Source organism: Miscanthus floridulus, chromosome 7, assembly GCF_019320115.1.
Source record: "Miscanthus floridulus cultivar M001 chromosome 7, ASM1932011v1, whole genome shotgun sequence".
NCBI classification, from domain to species: Eukaryota; Viridiplantae; Streptophyta; class Magnoliopsida; order Poales; family Poaceae; genus Miscanthus; species Miscanthus floridulus.
Window position 1 is genome coordinate 67188621 of NC_089586.1, and position 24470 is coordinate 67213090.

General features: G+C 40.1%; 1 protein-coding gene across 2 annotated transcripts; it reads right to left on the reverse strand.

Moving 5' to 3' along the window:
* Positions 1–22546: 22546 nt before the first annotated feature.
* On the reverse strand, positions 22547–24219 carry LOC136463350 (ubiquitin-like modifier-activating enzyme 5). 2 transcript variants are annotated; one of them, XM_066462349.1, is made up of 5 exons: positions 23964–24219; positions 23789–23857; positions 23561–23674; positions 23013–23096; positions 22547–22899 (listed from the first exon to the last, which is right to left on the reverse strand). In XM_066462349.1, exons 1-5 carry the CDS (start codon positions 24048–24050, stop codon positions 22753–22755), a joined length of 501 nt encoding a protein of 166 aa, XP_066318446.1. In that variant the 5' UTR covers positions 24051–24219; the 3' UTR covers positions 22547–22752. The 2 variants fall into 2 exon arrangements, with proteins under 2 accessions (XP_066318446.1, XP_066318447.1); XM_066462350.1 differs by having other exon boundaries at positions 22990–23096.
* Positions 24220–24470: the final 251 nt, after the last annotated feature.

The following is a 24470-nucleotide window of genomic DNA, read 5'->3' on the forward strand; positions in this document are numbered from 1 at the left end:
ATTAAATAAATTGAGAAAGGCATTAAAAGAAATGAATTGGGAGTGAACACTTTACTTTCTGGTGTTCTTGTGATATGTGTGATAAGTGAGTAAAGTTGGTCTTGTCCAATTATTTGTTTGCAACATAAGTTAATAAATATTTCCTTGCATTATGTCTTTCTGGACAGTTCTCGGGACTTTACAAAGTTCCCCATGATATTTTGGTTTGCTGGGAAAGTGGTGAATACAAAAGTTCTATATAAATTATGTATCAAGCTCCTGTAAAAATTTGGTGGCATTTGGCCCAGTAGTTTAGGTGCTACAGTTGTTCAAAGTTAGATCACAGTTTTGCTTGCTCTCTGTCTTGTTTGGACTTGATTATGTAGTTCTATAAATTTGACCTGATAAAGTTTCGAATCATGCCTTGAGGTTTGAAAATGAATTGTAGGAAATTTCATAAGCTTTCCAAATTGTCTTGTTGCCTGTCATTTTGATTTGTAGATCTCCGGTTATGATCAGTTTACTATACCGCTATATAAGTTCATGTTTCATAGAATTTTGAATGATTATGTGTGTGCTCAGTTGCGATGTTCTTGTTGATTGTTTAGGTGCTAGCCTAACTTGAGAACATGCTTAGGTGCAGGTGCTAGGTCCTTAACTGAAGATGAGCAATTGTACATTAGATTGTATACACTTGGTAAGTTAAAGTGATTTGAATAGAGCTTAAGTCAGAAAATGCGGACTGCAGTAAGTTGTGCATTCCCCGAGCATTTCTAACTTCGTTCATGTGCATCCATGATATTTATCTTGCACGTACATGCAATAGGTGTGCCAGAGGGAGTGATGCTTCTAGAGTTCGAGGGAGCGAGCCAGGAGGAGGAGCCCGAGGTGCAGGCAATCGACGAAGCAGCCGCTGAGGAGGAATTACCCGAGTGCCCTGACCACCGTCCTTCCTCTTTCCTGAAAGGTAAGCCCCGGAGCATATTAAGTCTCCCATATTTTTACAAATACCTTGAGTATCTCTTATTATTGATGATGCATTAAGTATAGAAATTGGTTGGAACCAATTGTTGCATTATATATCTATCCTTGTCCAGGTATCGCACTTGAATCCTATTTAAGTTCAGGAATGGGTTAAATGCTTAGCCATGCTTAGTGCGGTAGAAGTCAGGTGATTTCCTGACACATGCGAGCTTTAGGATGAGGTGGATCACGGTTGGCTATATTTGCTATCACGGAAAAGAACCATGTTAATAATGAATTAAGACCGGGCGGAGTCTTGTGTAGGTTTGGACATAGTGACTCCGTCTGTGTCGTTTAAGGACCGATACGATGTACGTCCTCATGTCATGTTGAACGTAGCCTAACACTTCGCTAGCCGGATAACTCATTCCGACCACAAAGCCTAGTAGCTTGACTTAGGCCAGGAATGCGAGCAATGGCGCACATTCTGGAGGTAGTAGGGATGTGTAGAGAGTCATTGGCATAAGTCCAAGGCGGGTTAGAGTCCTGAGCAATCTTGGCAGAGTGGTTCTCTGAGAATGCCGATCTGTTCAGACTCGTGATTTCCGAATTGTGCCAAAGGTGACTTGATTGCGACCCTGACGAGGGAAGCAGGGTTTGTATTTAGGAATACCCCTCGAGCTAGATAGGAATCTATTCGAATCGTTGTCTCTCCTAGATAGTGAGAACTTGATTGAGCAGCAACAACGTAGATTCAATTAATTTAACGATATGGTTAAATGGATGATGATGATAATGTTGCCACGATTTATACCTGCTATGGTTATTAATGTTTGCATCTTAATCAAATGATTGCTTAGTATAGGTGCTAATATAGATGACAGGTTAATGGCTAAAAGTTACTGCTAGCTCAGGATAAGAGTTGATCATTATTACTTATGCTTTTCCGCTAAAAGAAAGTGTCAGCCAGATCCACTAAATTAAGCTATGCATGATCCTTGGTGTCTTTTGTTTTGGTTTCCGATGGGTAAGTCTGGCTAAGTACATTCTCGTACTCAGGGTTTATTCCCTCTTGTTGAAGATGACCTTCTATATCAGGGCTTCTGTAAGTATTGTCTCCACCCGACAGGTGACGAAGACTAGATCATGGGCATGATCTCTGTTTTTCTTATCCGAATGCTTTTGCGAGTTGTGATCAGCAAACTGGTACTTGTATTTGAACTTAGGTGTGTAAGTTAAACTATTTGCTTCCGCTACTTTACAAGACTTGTTTTGTAATAACAATGACTCTGAGGTGTTGTAATCTATTTTGCAAACCTTCTGTGAAATGTTGTATCGTATGATGTGTTATGTTGAATTACTGTGATTTTGGTTGTATGCAAGTTGGTTTGAAATCCTTCGTGGTTTCAGTTGACTACCGGGTTTATATGGACACAAGTGCGAGAATTTGATCGTTCCGGTGATTGTTTTTGTACTTGTGCTCTTATAAATTGGTCGGTTCTGTGACACTATCCATCCCTCATAATCCTCCATGTTCGGGTACAATGTAGAGCTACAGGCCGGTATCGCTTGGTAGACCTGGTGTACGCCGGTGCCCGAAGCGAGCAAATAGAAGTAGAGTTTATCTATCCATAGACTCTAAAACCATAGGAATCCATCTCAACCATTACCAACTCTACCCTTGTGTTGTGCTTAGACGAACTAGCTAGAAGAGTACCTCCGTTCCCTGTGAAAAAAATGATACCTTAAATACTTATGGGTGAATTGCGACAACGGTAATTCCATGCGCTTGCGGATTATTTTTGTATGCGTTAAGAAATACCATCAGTGGGTCCCTTGGTCTACTGCAGTCCAAACTTGGGCTAGGGTCTTGGATGCACACACACACACACATCACACTTAGTTTAATTTAAAAGTTGATCACCTTTTATTAACAATCATGAAATCCAAAAGAAGCAACTCACATGTTGTTAGATGCATATGCTCATAACATGCTAACTTGGGATGTACTTGTGCAACTACAAGGGGTGTTTTCCAAGTATGCACACTCACCATGCACGGGTTTGTTGGAAAAAATTTTAAGTTGTGATTTTTGGTTCTCTAAAATCTTAGGTTGTTACAACCACCTACAGGTGGTCTAAGGGCGGGCAAAGGGCAATGTCCTCCCACACCGAGGAAGCCTACAGAAGAAGAGGAGGCCATACCTTGGAACCACATTGAGACAAGTTGGGCATCCTATCAAATAGTCAGAGAGTATGAAGCACAACTCACATTGAAAGGTATGCTACTGGCAAGAATAGTCAACAGATAGTGTATGCGGAGATGCTAGTAGACTTTTTCACTCCTCCTGGTCTCAAGTATAGGCCACGAATACTAGTGGCGGTCTGGCCCCTTTCTATGGATTGCCCTGACAACTACGAGTATGGGCTAGCTTGTATAGGAGGAGCAGCGGGAGGTACAGAGGTTTCATCTCTGGTACATGAAGGCGGCAAAACTCAGCATGAAAACTTCATTGTGAAGGTCCTAGGGGAGTACTTCCACTTGCCCTACAATGCTCAAGTGGTCGTAGATTTCCATGACATGCATAGGGTGCTATGGCACAAGGACCTCGACGTCTATATGGTGATGTTGTTTGCCCTGTAAGTTAATTACAACTTGTACACCTTTGCATCGCTATAGGTACTTTAATTAGGATGAAACTAATAATGCCATGACGACTTGTCCTATGTCTGCAAGGAAATGGGTAGGGAAATTATTTACCTCTCTCCAATGCATATTACCCAGACAGTTATCGTGGGTTACGATGTACCAGACCGCATGATAGGCTGGTGAACTTGGACCCGAAAGATAGACCATAAGCCCGGATAGAACTGTGCGATGAATTGAAGTATAAAGCGGCAATGTATATCTATACAGCCATGAAGAGGGTCAAGGAAAATGGGTGTATCCTTGCCACCCACTAGTTCGGGTAAGTCTAGGATCAGTACTTTTCATAATTGAAGATTTGAAATCTGTATTGTTTGAATATTGTTGAAGCGGGGGCATCATGGGCTACTGGATATAATCTATCCTCGGGATAGAAGGGCCTGTGTATTTGACTCTTTGGAGGAATCAAACAGAGAAGGATATAAGCATTTCGAGGGTTGTTTGCGATAGAAAGTGACAATACTTATTCTTTTATACACTTAACGTACATGTTAAATTTGTCATTGATACTAGTGGTTTTCATACAGCGCTTACACGAAGTACATGTAAAAACTCAAGTGCTATGCTCAAAGATCTGAGAAGAAGAAGATGAAGACTGGCATAAAACTGAAACTGAGGCAAAAATTCCTGGTACATATCAAAAGTCGTAAGTGCTACTTTATCGTGCATGCCCTCTATATGTTCTAATGTTTGTGTATTATGTATCATGCAGTGCGCCAAACAACCTCCTAGCACACTAGTATGTGGATACTACACTTGCGAGTACCTTAGAGTGTGCAGTAGATTTAGCCACAGCTGGCGCAAAGGTGGTGGGAGAGGGAAAAGGTCAACCATAAGAACATCATTCAAACAATAGCGGAGATATGTAAGTTTATCATGGACTCCTACGTGCAAGTTGGGGAAATGTTCTTCAACATGGAGAGCGAGTTGGCGACAGAGGAGAAGTATGAGAAGATAAGAAACCGAAGAACCATCGGCCTAACGGATTACAAGTTGTTAGACATCTTTTGATTAGGTGACCTTACTTTCACATGTACGAATGTGATATGCTTTTATGGTACGATGATAAAGACATCCATGTAATGTAATAACTTAATGTTGGTTCATGGAATGATAAGGGTGACACATGAATGAATGTAATATATGTTTATCCTCTATATGTGTATTTTCTACTTTGTACGTGTTTTAATTTGCGAAATTCAATTTCAAATTCAAATTCAAATCCAAATTTAAAAAGTATTTTTTACTCTGGAAATCATTAATGGAGACAGTCATTTAATAATAGCCGCCTCCATTAATGGTTTAAATGAGGCGGGCAGTTTTAGCCAACTGCCTCGGTTGAAATCTTAATGGAGGTGGGCTTGTTAGGGAAACAGCCTCAGTTAATAAGTATTAACCGAAGGGGTTGACTTATGCCAACTACCTCGATTAATCGATGTAACACCCCAGGTGTTAGTCACAAGTTAAACAGCAAATTTGGACTCAAGTAGGGATGTCAAATGATGATCATGAACTTGGTTCACAACATTGAAATATTATCAAGAAGTTTGGAACCAAGTCACATGAAATGATAAGTCGTAACCTTTCTTTAAATGCTTCATGGGGTAAATGGAAACTTGTGATGTCGACTAAACCTTGTAACCTTGCTCAAACAGTCCTAATTCAACTCATGAACGAAAGTTATGAAAGGTTCATGTTGAGCAAATGCCAAGAAAATGCCTCAATCGGTCTAAAACTCTAATTTAGGGTTTATCGTCATGCTGCTTTGATCAAGATGAAACTATGATTTCGAGACCAGATATGAAGTTGGACCTTTAACCAAAGTTGAAGTTTAAGTTATGCGTAGCAAACTTTATTTTTGGACCCAACCCTAAATCAACCTGGAATTAGGTCAAACTGAGGCTCAAAGTTTGAATCTGCTGATGTTTTGTCCATTCTTAAATAATTCTAGGTCCCCGATCAGCAGTAGTGAGTTGACATGTTTACGACATTTTCTCCTGCAAAATTGTATGGTAACTCAATTTAATTCCTTAATATGAGTTGAAGTACCTTTTGTGAAGGAAACAACAAAACAAGTATCATCACGTTTGGAGCACGTTTGTACCGCCAAATTTCGTTCCCAAAACTGCTAGTTTTACTGAACTTCGTGGACTTAACCTAAAATTCTGAATCATGATTTCAGTTTGCAAGTAGCCTTCTTTGAGAATTAATATCTCACAAACCATTTTGATTTGGACCAAACTCTTTTAATCAAAGTTGTAGTACTCATGTAGCTCTACAACAAGGATCAATTGGTTGATTGAATCATTAAACCGTTTGAGAGATACGGAGGAGAGATGTGAGTTTTAGTCGGTGTTTCAGGCCGTTGAAATGGCTACAGCGCTCGTCGTGTCTGACCAAGCGTAGGAAGCCGCTGCTATGTGGCCCTTGTGCTTGTTCGCATGACCGCCACCTCGCCCACAGCTCGGCCAGGGCATGGGCATAGAGAGCGTCGTGCTACCTCGCTCTCCCTCTCTCACATTCTCCCTCGCTCTCTTGCTCGCGTTCTCTATCTCCTCCGCTCGTCCTCCATAGACCACTAAGCAGAGCTCCTCCTCCACCATCGGTTCTTCCTCCTCCCTCCTTTGATCGAGTTGGCCATCGCGCTACACCTTCCCCAGCCAACCTCACCACCCTTTCCTTGTTTCGCGCTGCTCCATTGTCTAGCCATCATCCTTGGCTATAGGTGCCGCCTACTGCCATGACTAGGCCACTACTGTCTATAGCCGGCTAAGCCAGGGCCTGGCGTGGCCATAGCTGGGTGCGACTAAGCCCAGCTAGCTTTTCCCTACCACCACTCGCCACTAGCCCCTGTCTCCATCGGCCAGAACCAGCGCTCCCAAGCCGATCCCTTACCTGCTCTGTATGAAGGAAGAAGAAAATGGAGTAAAAATGAAATAGAAACTCTTGTCAGGGTTCTTGATGCTTAATGACTAGACAGGAAGGTTTTGCAGACCTAGGTTAGTTGATTTGTGAAATCTCTAGGGTTCTAGATGCAAAAGTGTTTTCCTTTTCTTTTTCTTAAATGCATGTAAAATGACTTAAACTTTGAAAATTCATAGTAAATTGCAGAAAAATCATAAAATAGAAAATGAACATGTTTTGGAATCTTTGTGAGTAGATCTATGTAGTAGTTCCATAATATCATATGTTTTAGTAGAAAGTTTTTGCTGTAGAATTGCATCTACATTTTTAGGGTTTTCTAGGAATAAATTCATATCTAGAGTTGTGGTGCTCCAATTGCTGTGAAATTTTTATGGTAGGCTACGAATGCTATATGTGTGGTGTGGTAAAAAATTCATGTTCATTGGATGTAGTATGGTTGAGTTATTGATTTAACTTGTTTAGTGCTTGATAAATGGTTTTAAATAAGTTATAAGTTTTATGAAGGTGTAAAAATGGAAAATGTTGTTCCTCTACCTTTGTATGATGTTGTGCTACCATAATAAAATATAATATGGCTATGCATTTGCAGAAAATATTGAGTTTCATATTTATCTTTTTCTTACATGTTTATTGATAATTAAGATTTGTCTTTTTCATAGTAATTAAATTATAAAATCTGAGCATGTGAAATTTGTGCAGTAGCCATGTTTTGATAACATCTACCACTTATAAAAGTCTCAGCCCTAAAATAGTTGTTCTTGTATAGCACTCAAAATAATATATATATTGCATTATATAAGTAGAGGATGAAAGTTTGTTAATAGATGCATGTGTTTATGCCATGTAATACTTCTAACAATGAGTGCTAAGTAATGTGATTGCTTTGTTATGATTAGGAGCTGCATATATAGCAATAAAATGTTAGTTGTTAACAACATAAATGATAAGTGCATATAGTTGTATCTCTGCTGTTGTGGCTGCTAGAGCAGTTAGCAGTGTAGCGATGATTTCGTGGTGTAAATGATGTTTTCTGTAGATATGTTGAATAGGAAAGTTGTAGATAGTTTCCTTATCTTACTTGTACTAAAATTTGATGATTTTAGGCCTAATGGTTTAGGAGTTATAGATTTTAGATGTTTGCTATCAGGTTTTGCATGTCCTCTGAATAGATCTGAATGATTATATTGTTTGGCTTAATTAAACATGGAATCATGTATTGATAATAATAGAAGAGTTGTAGTGCTTTTGTTAAGCTTTCCAAAATATCTAAGAGCACCACTTTGGATGGCCTAGAACTCTGGTTATCGCTGTTCAAAGAGGAATGGCACATTCTGTATAAATCTAGATAGAGATGCCTTCTTGGTGTTGTTTGACCTTGATAGCTATAGAATCATCTTAAAATGATAATAAGAAAGTTATAGGTAGCTTACTAAGATTTCCATAAAGTTAGCCAGGGGACAGTTGACTAAGACCAAACTGACGAGCTATGAAAGAAGGGTTGTAAAATTCATAGGTTGGAAGATTGCCTAGAAGAAAAGAACATGTGGACATTTTGCCATGTCCATGATAAAATTCGGCTGATAGAACATAGGGTTTAATGAAACAATTGAAGATTGCAGCTATTGTTTCATCTGAGCAGTCTGATTCAAATTGAAATTTGAATAGGAAGACCAGGTCAGAATGTCTACATCAAATCCTCTATAAAACTTCTTGAAGAGGTGGCCCACATCGACAGGAATTGTTATGGCCGATGTAGCTTCACCATAGTTCATACACTGGCGGGTTCTTCCTTCTTTGCCTTTGTATTCCTCATCAAAGTTGGAAGAGGGAAACTCAAATTCTAGAGATTTGGCTTCATAATTTTGTGCATATACAAATTTAACCACATTTGTATTAACCACCAAGGGCCGCTGATCATGTGCATTGCTTTATTCTTCAGCAGCTGGGTAGCCACCTGGTGCATTAAGTGGTAAGCTAATCCTAACAGATATTTTCCAAGAGGAATCTCAACGCCTACTACTAGATGCTCTGCCAAGAGTTTATGATTGTAAGTCAGACCACAAGATGACCCGTAGAAGATGAATCTTTCTAACCACATATTTAGAAAAGCCACATGTTCTCTTTCGCCAACAATCGATTCATTTTCAATGTGGTTCTGGATATAGCTTGCCCATCCTATGCAGTCTGATATTTTGGCCAGTTTCTTTGACCCAACACCTAAGAGTTTGTGTGGCTGCATTGGTCCTATTATTCTAAGGCCAGTCAACATATAAACATTGACCAAGGTAATGGTCATCGGGCCATGACCAAAGACGAAGGCATTCAAGGTGTTGGACCAGAAGTAAGAAGCGGCAATTAGGAGTGAATCATTTCTCTCCATTTTGGACAGTGAAAGTGTCAGTCATTGGCTTAAATTATAAACTTCTGAGTCTTCGCCCTTTTTGTTTGACACTCTATGGAATCAGTCTCTCCATCCTTTAGGTATTTTGGGCTAATTCCTAAAAGGATTTTTGGTGTTCCAAGAAGATAGATCTACCAAGGACTGCCTGAAAGGAATTTGATTGGTTTTTTGGTTGATAAAATCCAAAGGACTAGTATTTCCCATGGGCCCAAGGTAATAAGCATTTGGAACAACAGACAAAGGGGTCAAAATTTCATTTTCCATTCCCTGGAAAGCTAGATGAGATAAACTTAAGGAAAAGGAAAAATACAGAGTAGCGGTTGATAGTTGAGAGGCGGAAATTTGGAGACATACCTTAGGGATGTAGTCATTGGTCGCCATCTTAGTTGGAATAGATCTAAATCTGAGAAAGGGTTGTAGAGCAGTGACTTGAAAAGCAGCTCGAGCAAAGTAGAGGATTTGCTAGGGTTAAGGCCTTGGCGATGGCGGCTTTGGTTATTGAGGCTTGCTCGAAGAAGAAGGGGAAAGTAAATCGGACAAGTTGATTGAAGGTGATACTATTTGGATGCTATATAAAGTTTGGCTCGAAAAGTCAGGAGTCACGCGTTTATTTCGGAATAGGTGGTTGCAACGCGGTGAACAGATGAATGAAATTTTGGAATAAAATGATTTTTATCCCAAAATTGGGGGCATGTGTTTACACTAAAATTTGAAAAGAAGAACGTGGGAACTCGAAGCTTCCAGGATTGTGTCATCAAGGAATCGATTACGTAAGGATTGATATCAGCTGATTCAGATGCAGCACTGGAATTGACTCTTTTTGGATGACAACAGCAGATAACGTTAATGGACTATGTACGGATGGCGTCGGCGAAGATATGTGTCACACCCCAAAATTTCTGATTTTTGGTTGTGCATAGAAAACACTAGATAAAATGAATTATTTTAATATTTGGATAAAATTTACCAAGCTTAGTTTGAGCTAGCGCAAATTTAGTTATAGGAAAAATGTGAATTTTTAAAGTTTTCTAATTTTGACGGGCTTTTGGATGATGTGATATTTGCTTGTTGCTTCTTTGTGTGTTGAGAGTGAGCAAAGTCTTTAAAATACGTTAGTAGGTCGATTTTCCTTCTCCGGCACGCCATTATCTTTTTCTACAATCAAATTCTTTGTTTCTCGGCTCAAGTTTTCGTTGGGAGCTTCCTAAAAACTTTTCTTTGTAACGCAAATCACTCCTTTCAGTTTCTCATCTGTCAATTAATCTCTACAGACTTCTCGAGAATTTTTCTAGCTTTTTCTGGAACTTGTTCCTACATGTCTGTGAGCATAATTTAATTTTTAGATGCTCCAAATTATCTTATCATGGGCTCCAAATACTTTATTTGGGTTCCTCCTGTTCCATAATATCTCTTGGAATTTTCCCTAAATTTTTAGAGCTTTCGGAGTATTTTTCGCGGCTTAAATAATAATTCTAGACTTTTCTAGAATTATTTTATCCACGAAATTAATTAATTCCGAAAATAATAAATCTCTCATTTTTTCAACACTCAAAGTCCATGTGCAATAACCCTAATAAATCCTAAAGGCACATGTATTTATTTACTAATGGGCTTTAATGATTATTTAAGCCCATTAGTAAATGTGTAGGTGCAACATCAATTAGTATCATATTGTTAGTTGATGTAGATGTAGACAGTTTTTCTCCCTATAAATATGTATCAATCCTTTGGGTAAAGCACACCAAAACTACCGTAAGGGGAGCCCCTAGTTTGAAAAATCCCTCATGTAGTAAATTTGATTTTTCTCCTCCTCTCGCCGTCGCCGTCGCTGTCGCGCTGCCCGTTGCCGCCCCGTCGAGCTGTACGTTATTGTTCTTCTACTCATCGCTGGAGCTCTTTGTCCGAAGGCACGCTGCCACCGGCCTTCTTCCGCCGTAGTGCATCCTGCCTCGTCGGTATGCCTTGCGTCCCATGCAACTATTCTCCATATGCCAGTCAACATGTCCTCCGATCCATTCGTGCATCTCCATACATATCAGGCCAGTAGACATGCATGCCCAGTCGATCTCTTCCATCCATGGAGTTTGGAAATCCGATCCTCTAGATAGTTGATGCAGAACGCAACCTCAAGCAAGTAGCGCTCTACACCCATGCCTATAGTGACCAGTGAAGGGATTAGCGGTCCAATATGCCCTTGGATGGTACATATCTACTTCTCTTTTAATCCTTTGTTTTCCTTGCTAACTCCCAATATCTATAGTTAATCCCGCTTAAGAAATCATTTAATGGTTGTCTTTGTAGCTGCGTTTTGCTCCCTTCATTAGTTTCGCACGTAGCAGCAAGGTTAATTTATCACATATAAATAATTAAATATAATTTAATTATTATGCGTATGATTAGTTTTCAAATTTAAAAATAACATAGGAGCTGCACTTCGAAGTTCTGTATGCAAACATCAAAATGATTTAATTGCTATCACCAATGTGTTTTAAAGTTACAAGATGGTTAGCTTCAACTCATGTCATATGTAGTTCAAATAGATGTTCTCACATATTTACTTTCTTTTTAACAAATTAAGTTTAATTAATCTAAATGCTACCTAAATATTTTTGAATAAAATATGATTAGTTTTACTTTGGCTTTCTAATCTGAATTAACTCAATTTAGGTATTTTTCTACAATATCTTATACATATTTTATATAATTAAAATAAATAAAGCTCATAGTTTTCTTTTCTCATGTAAAGTGAATCTTTTGGTAGATGCTTCTTATTCGTCATAGCTTCGATTAGCGTGCCTCTCGCAACTGTGTGTTCGTAGCGATGCGTAGAATCGTATTTCAAATTCTTTTACTTATTTTTCTATGATTGGTGTACTATTTCAAATATTGATGTAATTGTTTGCTTCGTGTATGATTGCATGGATGCTTGTGTGGTGCTTTATGATCATGTCTAGTCGGTGAGCTTTACGTGTTGATCAAGAAGCTGATCAAGAAGGAGTTCCTTTGAAGGTTTGGACTAGAAGAAGTGATGAGGACATGACCTCCATATATATGACCATGCTTGGAGAACCATATTGAGACCAAGGAGATCAGCGAGGGTGTCCTAACTGAGAAGGAGGCCTGAAGCTCATCCGGTTCGAGTCCCCAAGGTAGAGACCCAAATCAAGTTCGACTCTGGCTCAGGCTCCAGGACCAGTCTATCTAAAACTAGTCACCCAGGACGCATCCGGACTCCGTTTTTGACGATCCACATATGGTTGGAAAGATAATTTGATAATGAAGCCAATCTAAGTGGTTTCACGTCAAAAGACCTTTGGAATCAATAGAAATCGCTGAAACAAGTCAACGTCCAGAATCTACCAAGGTGCTGCGACACTGTTTTTTTTGTCCGTTGGACCGTGTATCGTGTTTGGGCCCATTAGGGGTGCGTCCAAGCGGGGTGACGCCCAAGACTCTATAAATAGCAGCCGTCGCTCTCCTTAGGGTTTGGGTTTTATTTAGTTCTTGATTTCCTCGTGAAACAGACATCATTTTACTGCAACTGTGCCGCCAATGCTACTTCCTATGAACCAGGGCCCTAATTCTTGATCTTGTTTGCCTGTGGCGATTAGTCCTTTCGAATAAAGACTTGAACTCCTTATTTTCATAAGCCTCATATTTATTTGCAATTTCAGATTGCGTTCATCCCGTTCTTGCTTGTGTTCTCGATTCGCTTGCAGGAAAGCCTTCTCGACGAGGTCAATCGTGTTCACGTGGTTGATAACCAACGGAGCAGTGGTGTAATGGTTGCAGGGGTCCGAATCAGTCTTGGTTTGAAGCCTAGATTGTGAACATCGAGTCTCCACCAATCGACGCTATCATACCTTTCGAAAGATCGGGCCTAGTCTACATCAAGTGGTATCAGAAACCTTGCTGCCCGTTAGATATAATTTTGTTTCCCTCTTTAGATTGTTACTGTTTTTACATTACCTATAGTCCACAAAAAGCAAAAAAAAATACACCGCCACATATTTACTGTCCTATAGTCTCATTGTGCCATGCAATTTCGTCTCTGTTTCGTGTTGTTGAGTTTGTGCCCTAGGTCAAGTTCTAGTTGCTGGTTTTAGATCGTTTTTTAGTCCAATTTGTATTTTTTACCTTTGTTTTTCATCATAATCCGTGACCACCTTCAAGTCTTGCTGTGATTCCTTTGTATCTATCAAACCCTAGTCCACGCTATCTAATTTCCTATACTTGTCTTCACTGTTTCCATCAAATCATTATTGTCGTGACCAATTTTGTGCTCATTATTCCTGTTTTGTCCTCTAATTCGGAGTGCGTTCGTAAAACTGGTTCGAGATTCTTATTTTGGTCAAAAAGTGGTCACAAGATCCTCTTTTCGTGGTCACAAGGTTTTTGTCGATTTCGAGCACGTCTTCTGAAAATTCCACAGGCCACGCCTTTCACTTGTTTAAGCTCATATTTTCTGTGGTTACTTCTTTTGTGCTCCTAAGTGAAGAAAAAATATCAAAAAAATAAAAAGAAAAAGTCAAAATTTCTCAAAAAACAACGACAACCCAAAAAAATAGAAAAAAGAGAGGGGCAAAAGAGGAACAATATCTAGAGGAGCACATAGAGAGCGCTATTTGGGTTGTGTTTGCGTGCTCTGATTTCTACCTTGTTCCTAATCATATTCTTGATGTTCACATCACTTGATACACCTGGTACTTGGAACATGAGTAGGCCAGCAACTAAGACAAGTACTTGGGATTAGGGATGAAAACGGATCGGATACGAACGGATATCACCGATATTACATTTGTTTTCATATTTCTGTCCGGATTAGGATTCGAATACGGATAGTGTCAACTATGTCGGATAGGATACGATTAGATATCGACATCATAAATATGCGATTTGAGTATTCGGATACGGATACGGTATCGGATGTTGGATATCCGGACTCGGATATGGATAGATCTCAACCCCTCTAAACGGATTCAGTGTCGAATACGATCGAAAAATATTCGTACCATTTTCATCCCTACTTGGGATACTTATTCAGCTTTGCCATTTAGTTGTGAATTTTGCTATTCCTTGCTACTATATTGTGCCTGTCCAAGCTCCACTTTCTTCTAACCAAGTACAGGTTCACCTTGCAACTATTACACTCAAGCTACAACGGTATCACAGTCACCGACCGATTGCACCGCCTATTGCTTTGGTAAGAACACTTGTAAGACCGTGGTAAGACGCTTGAGAGTGTGTGACTTTACTCCTTGACCACATCCTATAGTAGTTCATAGGAAAATACATACGTGTGTGTTTTCTTGTTTGATTCTAACAATGATAGGTTGTTCATATCCACCGACTTATGATGGTATAGGTGTTGATGAGTACATAGAGTGGGAAATTGCCATAGATAACATATTTGCTACTCGCTTTATGTGTCCAAGGAGGAAGGTAAAAAATGCATCTAGTGTTTTGTGACATTCTGCTTTATCTTGGTGGGAGTCTTTAGATCCTTCTAATAAACCTCAAACTTAGAATGATATGAAAGATCTTATGAGAGAAAATTTTGTTAATACATCTCTTGTAATTAATTCAAATGATGAGGTGCATCAACTAGATCAATCTCTTGTTATTCCTCCTGCTATGCCTAATCTTTTGTAGGACAATGTACAAAAGAGCGAGGATGACGTGACAGAAAATGAGATGCTCATAGTCTCATGTGACAATTCAGAACCATCAACTATTACTCTTGCTGAACATGAGAGCAAAGGTAAAGCCCATGATGCTAAACTCACCGAAGGTGAGAGTTCTCTTGATGTGCTGAATTTTTCCACCAATTATGCTATGATAGAGCAAATTTTAGTGGAGCCTTCGTTTGATTTACCTTTGTCACAAGATGATTTGCTTGATTATTTTTGTGACGAAGATGACTTGCATGATGATATTTATGTTATACCCATGCAATCATTGAAGAATGATCATGCTATATGTGTGCTAAAATCGAGCACTTGTGCTGAAAATAGACTTGTTATTCATAATGCTAGTGAAGTTGACGAGCCAAAATTGTTGTCTTCTTTAAATACTTTGGGTTACATTGAATTTGATGTTCCATGTAATCTTAGTTCTTTAGAGGAGAAACTTTATGCATATAATGATTTACCATGGTTCTCTAGACATACATATCATGTTTTTAGTAAATATAACAACCAAGGGCAATATTTGATACAACGAGTTTATATTTGTACAAATCCAAATTCTCCTTTTGTTGTGCAAAGTAATGATCAACTAGAGGATAGTAAAATCAACACTGTTGTTATGCCATATTCCTCTAGTTTTGCTTTTCGAACATAAGTGGAATCCAAAAAAGGGAGCATATGTTTCTTGTTAGTACTAATCTTTTACAGGATAGTATTGGCAAAGATCGTGTGTATTTCAATCGAGCAGACTACATGTCTGTAGGACAAGACATGATACAAACCTGAACATGTGGTCATATTCTTTCTCACAACATTGTCCATTTTCATTATTTTGGAAACCTCGATTGTCCTCATGTTATGCAGGATCGACTTCAAACAAAATCGACGCCGAGGACGGCTTTTCGTCAAGAAAGGGAGGATAATAAGGACATGACCTCCATACATATGACCATGCTTGGAGAACCATATGGAGACCAAGGAGATCAGCGAGGGTGTCCTAACCGAGAAGGAGGCCTGAAGCTCATCCGGTTCGAGTCCCCAAGGTGGAGACCCAAATCAAGTTCGAGTCTGGCTCGGGCTCTAGGACCAGTCTGCCTTAAACTGGTCACCCAGGACGCATCCGAACTTTGTATTCGACGATCCACATATGGTTAGAAAGCTAATTTGATAAGGAAGCTAATCCAAGTGGTTTCACGTCAAAAGACCTTTGCAATCAACAGGAATCGCCGAAACAAGTCAGCGTCCAGAATCTATCAGGGTGCTGCGACACCATCTTTTGGTCTGTTGGACCGTGTATCGTGTTTGGGCCCAGTAGGGGGCGCGTCCAGGGGGTGACACCCAAGACTCTATAAATAGCATCCGTCGCTCTCCTTAGGGTTTGGGTTTTGTTTAGTTCTTGATTTCCTCGTGAAACAGACATCGTTTTACTGCAACTGTGCCGCCAAGGCTGCTTGCTGTGAACCAGGGCCTCAGTTCTTGATCTTGTTCGCCTGTGGCGATTAGTCCTTTTGAATAAAGACTTGAACTCCTTATTTTCATAAGCCTCATATTTATTTGCAATTTTAGATTGCGTTCATCCCGTTCTTGCTTGTGTTCTCGATTCGCTTGCAGGAAAGCCTTCTCGACGAGGTTAATCGTGTTCACGTGGTTGATAACCAACGGAGCAGTGGTGTAATGGTTGCAGGGGTCCGAATCAGTCTTGGTTTGAAGCCTAGATTGTGAACATCGAGTCTCCACCAATCGATGCTATCATACCTTTTGAAAGATCGGGCCTAGTCTACATCAAGTGGTATCAGAGACCTTGTTGCCCGTTAGGTATAATTTTGTTTCCCCCTTTAGATTGTTACTATTTTTACATTACCTATAGTCCACAAAAAGCAAAAAAAATACACCGCCACATATTTACTGTCCTATAGTCTCATTGTGCCATGCAATTTCGTCTCTGTTTCGTGTTGTTGAGTTTGTGCCCTAGGTCAAGTTTTAGTTGCTGGTTTTAGATCGTTTTTTAGTCCAATTTGTATTTTTTCCCTTTGTTTTTCATCATAATCCGTGACCACCTTCAAGTCTTGCTGTGATTCCTTTGTATCCATCAAACCCTAGTCCACGCTATCTAATTTCCTATACTTGTCTTCACTGTTTCCATCAAATCATTGTTGTCGTGACCAATTTTGTGCGCATTATTCCTGTTTTGTCCTCTAATAAGGAGTGCGTTCGTAAAACTGGTTGGAGATTCTTATTTTGGTCAAAAAGTGGTCACAAGATCCTCTTTTCGTGGTCACAAGGTTTTTGTCGATTTCGAGCACGTCTTCTGAAAATTCCACAGGCCACGTCTTTCACTTGTTTAAGCTCATATTTTCTGTGGTTACTTCTTTTGTGCTCCTAAGTGAAGAAAAAATATCAAAAAAAGAAAAAGAAAAAATCAAAATTTCTCAAAAAACAACGACAACCCAAAAAAATAGAAAAAAGAGAGGGGCAAAAGAGGAACAATATCTAGAGGAGCACATAGAGAGCGCCATTTGAGCTGTGTTTGCGCGTTCTGATTTCTACCTTGTTCCTAATCATATTCTTGATGTTCACATCACTTGATACACCTGGTACTTGGAACATGAGTAGGCCAGCAACTAAGACAACTACTTGGGATTAGGGATGAAAACGGATCGGATACGGACGGATATCACCGATATTACATTTGTTTTCATATTTCTGTCCAGATTAGGATTCGAATACGGATAGTGTCAACTATGTCGGATAGGATACGATTGGATATCGACATCATAAATATGCGATTTGAGTATTCGGATACGGATACGGTATCGGATGTTGGATATCCGGACTTGGATATGGATAGATCTCAACCCCTCTAAACGGATTCAGTGTCGAATACGATCGAAAAATATCCGTACCATTTTCATCCCTACTTGGGATACTTATTCAGCTTTGCCATTTAGTTGTGAATTTTGCTATTCCTTGCTACTATATTGTGCCTGTCCAAGCTCCATTTTCTTCTAACCAAGTACAGGTTCACCTTGCAACTATTACACTCAAGCTACAATGGTATCACAGTCACCGACCGATTGCACTGCCTATTGCTTTGGTAAGAACACTTGTAAGACCATAGTAAGACGCTTGAGAGTGTGTGACTTTACTCCTTGACCACATCCTATAGTAGTTCATAGGAAAATACATACGTGTGTGTTTTCTTGTTTGATTCTAACAATGATAGGTTGTTCATATCCACCGACTTATGATGGTATAGGTGTTGATGAGTACATAGAGTGGGAAATTGCCATAGATAACATATTTGCTACTCGCTTTATGTGTCCAAGGAGGAAGGTAAAAAATGCATCTAGTGTTTTGTGACATTCTGCTTTATCTTGGTGGGAGTCTTTAGATCCTTCTGATAAACCTCAAACTTAGAATGATATGAAAGATCTTATGAGAGAAAATTTTGTTAATACATCTCTTGTAATTAATTCAAATGATGAGGTGCATCAACTAGATCAATCTCTTGTTATTCCTCCTGCTATGCCTAATCTTTTGTAGGACAATGTACAAAAGAGCGAGGATGACGTGACAGAAAATGAGATGCTCATAGTCTCATGTGACAATTCAGAACCATCACCTATTACTCTTGCTGAATATGAGAGCAAAGGTAAAGCCCATGATGCTAAACTCACCGAAGGTGAGAGTTCTCTTGATGTGCTGAATTTTTCCACCAATTATGCTATGATAGAGCAAATTTTAGTGGAGCCTTCGTTTGATTTACCTTTGTCACAAGATGATTTGCTTGATGTTTTTTGTGACGAAGATGACTTGCATGATGATATTTATGTTATACCCATGCAATCATTGAAGAATGATCATGCTATATGTGTGCTGAAATCGAGCACTTGTGCTGAAAATAGACTTGTTATTCATAATGCTAGTGAAGTTGACGAGCCGAAATTGTTGTCTTCTTTAAATACTTTAGGTTACATTGAATTTGATGTTTCATGTAATCTTAGTTCTTTAGAGGAGAAACTTTATGCATATAATGATTTACCATGGTTCTCTAGACATACATATCATGTTTTTAGTAAATATAACAACCAAGGGCAATATTTGATACAACGAGTTTATATTTGTACAAATCCGAATTCTCCTTTTGTTGTGCAAAGTAATGATCAACTAGAGGATAGTAAAATCAACACTGTTGTTATGCCATATTCCTCTAGTTTTGCTTTTCGAACATAAGTGGAATCCAAAAAAGGGAGCATATGTTTCTTGTTAGTACTAATCTTTTACAGGATAGTATTGGCAAAGATCGTGTGTATTTCAATCGAGCAGACTACATGTCTGTAGGACAAGACATGATACAAACCTGAACATGTGGTCATATTCTTTCTCACAACATTGTCCATTTTCATTATTTTGGAAACCTCGATTGTCCTCATGTTGTGCAGGATCGACTTCAAACAAAATCGACGCTGAGGACGGCTTTTCGTCAAGAAAGGGAGGATAATAAGGACATGACCTCCATACATATGACCATGCTTGGAGAACCATATGGAGACCAAGGAGATCAGCGAGGGTGTCCTAACCGAGAAGGAGGCCTGAAGCTCATCCGGTTCGAGTCCCCAAGGTGGAGACCCAAATCAAGTTCGAGTCTGGCTCGGGCTCTAGGACCAGTCTGCCTTAAACTGGTCACCCAGGACGCATCCGAACTCTGTATTCGACGATCCACATATGGTTAGAAAGCTAATTTGATAAGGAAGCTAATCCAAGTGATTTCACGTCAAAAGACCTTTGGAATCAACAGGAATCGCCGAAACAAGTCAGCGTCCAGAATCTATCAGGGTGCTGCGACACCATCTTTTGGTCTGTTGGACCGTGTATCGTGTTTGGGCCCAGTAGGGGGCGCGTCCAGGGGGTGACACCCAAGACTCTATAAATAGCATCCGTCGCTCTCCTTAGGGTTTGGGTTTTGTTTAGTTCTTGATTTCCTCGTGAAACAGACATCGTTTTGCTGCAACTGTGCCGCCAAGGCTGCTTGCTATGAACCAGGGCCTCAGGTCTTGATCTTGTTCGCCTGTGGCGATTAGTCCTTTTGAATAAAGACTTGAACTCCTTATTTTCATAAGCCTCATATTTATTTGCAATTTTAGATTGCATTCATCCCGTTCTTGCTTGTGTTCTCGATTCACTTGCAGGAAAGCCTTCTCGGCGAGGTCAATCGCGGTCGCGTGATTGATAACCAACGGAGCAGTGGTGTAACGGTTGCGGGGGTCCAAATTAGTCTTGGTTCAAAGCCTAGATCGTGAACGTTGAGTCTCCACCAATCGACGCTATCATACCTTTTGGAAGATTAGGCCTAGTCTACATCAAGAAGGATCTGAGTTTAAGGCAAGTATAGCATGGGATCTTTTTTGTTGTGCTATACACATTTAATCATTTAATTCATGTTGCATGTGTCTACCTTGATTACCACTAAGGATTTCCTAGTACCTTATACCCTGTTCCTTAACACCTTTGGGTTATTGCATTGGGTAGTATGATGCTAGTGCTCAACTACAACCATGATCTTGTAACTTGACAAATGGAATATGCAATAAACACTAAAAGACGCTTTTTAGCAACATAGAATCAGGGGGCTAGAGCATTGGGCTATTTTTATGGTGCTCTAGATTCCTCTCCCTAAGGACTTATCTGTAAGTGATCATTCGGGACTTATAGTACAGCTGTGAGGGCTATATGGCTCTGGCTTTAGCTCAGTATGAGGACCTTTTCTAGCTTGTTACTGGTTACCTTTATGGCGCAAGCAGGGTGTGTTCCAGGTTGGATATAGTGCGGCCTCTATCCGTTAGCGTATAGGCTACACGTCATTGTGCCTGTCGGAAGGGGAGCCCTACATTCGTAGGCCATAGAAACCTAGTGGCCCTAACTTGTTAGACGAATCTTTGAAAGACTTCATAGTGAACCCTACCGACCTTCCTTGGTAGTGGGTTAAGAGGCTGATCACCTCGGGCAAAAGGGTAAATCATGACTCACAATGAAAGTGTACAACCTCTACAGAGTGTAAAACTGGTATATCAGCCGTGCTCACAGTCACGAGCGGCCTTGCAACCCTTACGGAATATATGATGAACACTAATGATACGGATGATGAAGATGCTCATTAATGATTACTGTTTATGCAATTCATTATTCATGTTTACCTGATCATATGTTTATATGGGCTTATGATAAACTTATTGCCACCCAATTGCTAAAAGATGACTCATTAAAAGCTAATCGCAGTTAAACCAATGTCAGCCTTTTGAGCCTCATGAACCCCATGTTATATTTGTTGAGTACGACATGTACATATGCTTGCTTTACTTTTTAAATCTTTGGAAAAATCCCAGATGGGTACCAGATTGCTAGAGTTTAGAGAAATTAAGCTTGTGATCAACCAGTCAGTTGTCCCTGCGGAATTAGAGTCTTCACCAGAAGATTGGAGCTATCTTTCTGCTATTTGCTATCTAAGGTTATATTGTTTATACTAAGTACCTTATATATTGAGCATTGTCTATTAATATTACCCTTATTTGTAGCTATATGTGAGATTTGACTTTTTAGGCTCACATATGGTGTGTATCTGGTTTTGTTCTTAAAATCAGGTGCTACAACAAGTCGGACTCTACAAAAAGAAAAAGATTAGGGTCCAAGTTATTTTTAAGTTATGAATGTTTTCTTTTATTTCAAGAATTGTAATGAGTCGTATTTGAGTAGGATTTATGTTTAGGTTCCGGGTATAAATATTGGACTCCGGCTATTGTAAAAAACAACGAATCAATCAATACAATTACTTTTTTAGCTTCACGCCAACCCTTAGGAGTATGAGTATTGTAGATCTCGATGAGTTCTTCAACAAGCAAGGCTGCATCGGCCGATCGACCTCTGGCTTGTCTATGAGTACCGTCACAACTTGTATCATACTTGTAAAGTTGCATCAGCCGATTGATCTTTTACGAGTATAATATAAGTTAGTTATCGATTCGTATCATTATTTGTAAGGCTGCATTAGCTGATTGATCTCTTACAAATCATAATATAGATCAAAGTTATCGATCTTGTGTTAAATAACTTATTGTTTAACACAATATCACGAGTTATCAAATCTGTTAAGATTAGAAAGATTTTTCTTGCTGTTTTTGGTTGATTCACCAGTTATCGATCTTGTTATAATTAATGTTCCATTAATTATAACAAATCATCTAATTGAGATAGAGATAGATCGACATCACATCACCTTAATTAGTCGTCTTCTAGTCTGGTCACACTTTGAATCTTATAATTCAAGGCTTAATTCTGCTAGATCGGTTGTTTTATCTCTATTCCAATTAAACATAGTATGCATTTAAAGACATGTTTCAATCCCGAATAAACACACTAGTTAATGAGATCCAATCTAATGACACTACAATAGCTGCATCGATCTGTTCGAACCACATGGGTAAGACTTGAGATTAGAGATTATCAATTAGAGGTTGTTTTGTTCATGGTCAAAATATGTACTCTGTTTGTTTGATATGCATGCATCGGCTATTTTAGCCGATTCGCCTATGCTTTCACATATATGGCACGCTTTCATGAATCTGTTGACATATAGTCGGTTTTATGGATTTTCTGGTTTTAGATTATTGTCATCATCATAGCTACATCAATCCGGTCGAACCTCACTGTTGATAATAATAAATTAGATCTAGACAGTTTGTAGATCTGTTTATATTAAACAGTCGATTGTTTGTGTGGTATATCCCTTTTTACCGAATTCATTGGCTTTGCACCACATATTGATTAAATCTAATTTAGCCAATGATGTACCTTTAACGCGTACATATTAATAGCTCAAGGGAAAGGATCATGAAACATCATATCTGGGTGTATTGTACTTGTTATCATAAACCAATCATGACCCACGAGCATCGCAGTCCTTAACAGTTGATTTCTTCTCGTATCGGCTATTTAGTCGATTCCCCTGTTTGGCTGCTCTCGAAGCAGCGTACTTGGAACTGTCTAGGCAACACCGGCATGTTCCACCTTAAATTACTGATAAACTTTCTCTCCTTATCAATTGCAGATCAAATTGACTGGCACGCCTTCAGGATTTTTAGGATCAACAGGTCCTGTGTTGAAGCCAAGTAAGATCTCCGGGTTGACTCCTCTCAGATCGTCCTGCTTGCGGCGTGTTTCGCCACAGTTTTTGCGCCGACAGTACTTCAACATGAAAAATGTCTTGGTGTAAAACAAACAACAACAAAATAAATACTGTCCTGGAAGCTAACTTGTCCTGGACGAAAGAACAACCTATTCATGTTAGCCAACTCAACTGTGTCATAGTCATACAACAACAGGCGTCCAATCCCACATCTATTGAGCATCTCCGCAGCAACACTACCAACACCACCTATGCCCTGTAAAGAGAAGGACAATGAATGAAAGGTTTGCTCTGAGTTGAATTTCCCCATCTATATGTGCGAAATTATCTTTTCATGCATGATGTGATGAAGCTACAACCTCTTTGTTTTTACAGCTTTGAACTGTTGTCCTAAATCAAGCTGAAACTAATATCAACATGCAGAAATAACAATAGCTCGATAGCTGGTTGTTCTAAACAGGTATTGTAACTATATTTCCCAATATTCAGCACATAATACACGGTATACCTAGATCGATGTCTAGACAGATAAATATACTCGAGTTTGCATGGTCCCAAAGGACCCTTGAGCTTCGTGATATCCAAATCACATTTTCAGTACCATGGAGAGAGAGGCTCCCTCTACTCAAGGATGGAAGTAAATGCCAATTTCGAAATTCCGAGCTGATGTAACCATGTTTGAAGAGTAGCAATGCTAAATTAGGTGAGAAGGATGCTAACAACGATGGCGACGGAGTAGTCCCTGATGCGCTCATAATTCTCCACTACACCCATCCGCTGCAACGCCATAAGTATGCTGTAGGGGTTGTTGTCCACCACTTCCGCGCTCATATCCTGCATCCCCAATTTCGCGTAAACAGAGTAAAATTCACGATTTGTCCAAAACTATGGCACTCAATTTGCACAGCCCAGAGCGCCTGAACGCCGAAATCAGCCCTCAGATCGTACCTTAATCTTGGATCGAGAAGCGGCGCCGGCGGCGGCCGGATTCATCATCGCCACTAACCGCTCCCGCATCTAGCAATCAGATGAACCGGGATCAGGAATTGGAAAGGCACAACAGAAGGGAAGATGGCTATAGAAACTGCCGAGATCCATGGTGCAGCCAGGTGGGAGGGATTACCCGATCAATGGTGGAGGCGAGGTCGTCGGGATGCTGCTTGAGCGCGTCGAGGTCCCGGAGCAGCGTGCCGAGCTGCTCCTTCTCCATGTTTCCTCACCGCTCTCCGGCGTCTCCGCTGCTTGCTTGCTGCTATGCCTATGCTCCGCCGCCGTGCGTGGCCGATGACAGAGACAGCCGCAAGTCTAAGCAGGAGCGCTGGTCTCAGGTGTCGGACCGATGACGCATTCCACGTGACGTGGTAGGCCCCCTTTGGTAGCACTCTGGTGCCGCTCTGGCTCCAGCTCCAGCTACACTTGGTTAACTCCACTCAACTCCAACGTCACTCGGCTCCGGCTCTAGCTTGTCTCCAGGCGGTGCTGTGCGGCCGTGCGGGCTAACCTCCGCGACGGAGAGAGGGGACGCGGGCGGGCCACGCCGCGACAGAGAGGCGCGGGGCCGGGTCGAGACCGCCAAATCCAGAGTGAATCGGTGGGAAGTGGAACCGTAGGGAAACCTGAATCGCTTCCA

Bases quoted from the DNA above. Each gene is read 5' to 3' on its own strand.
- LOC136463350 (XM_066462349.1), bottom strand. From the start codon at position 24,050: ATGGAGAAGGAGCAGCTCGGCACGCTGCTCCGGGACCTCGACGCGCTC. The intron at 23,858-23,963 runs GTAATCCCTCCC...TCTGATTGCTAG, and splicing joins TCGCCTCCACCATTGATCGG to ATGCGGGAGCGGTTAGTGGC. The intron at 23,675-23,788 runs GTACGATCTGAG...TTGGGGATGCAG, and splicing joins CTTCTCGATCCAAGATTAAG to GATATGAGCGCGGAAGTGGT.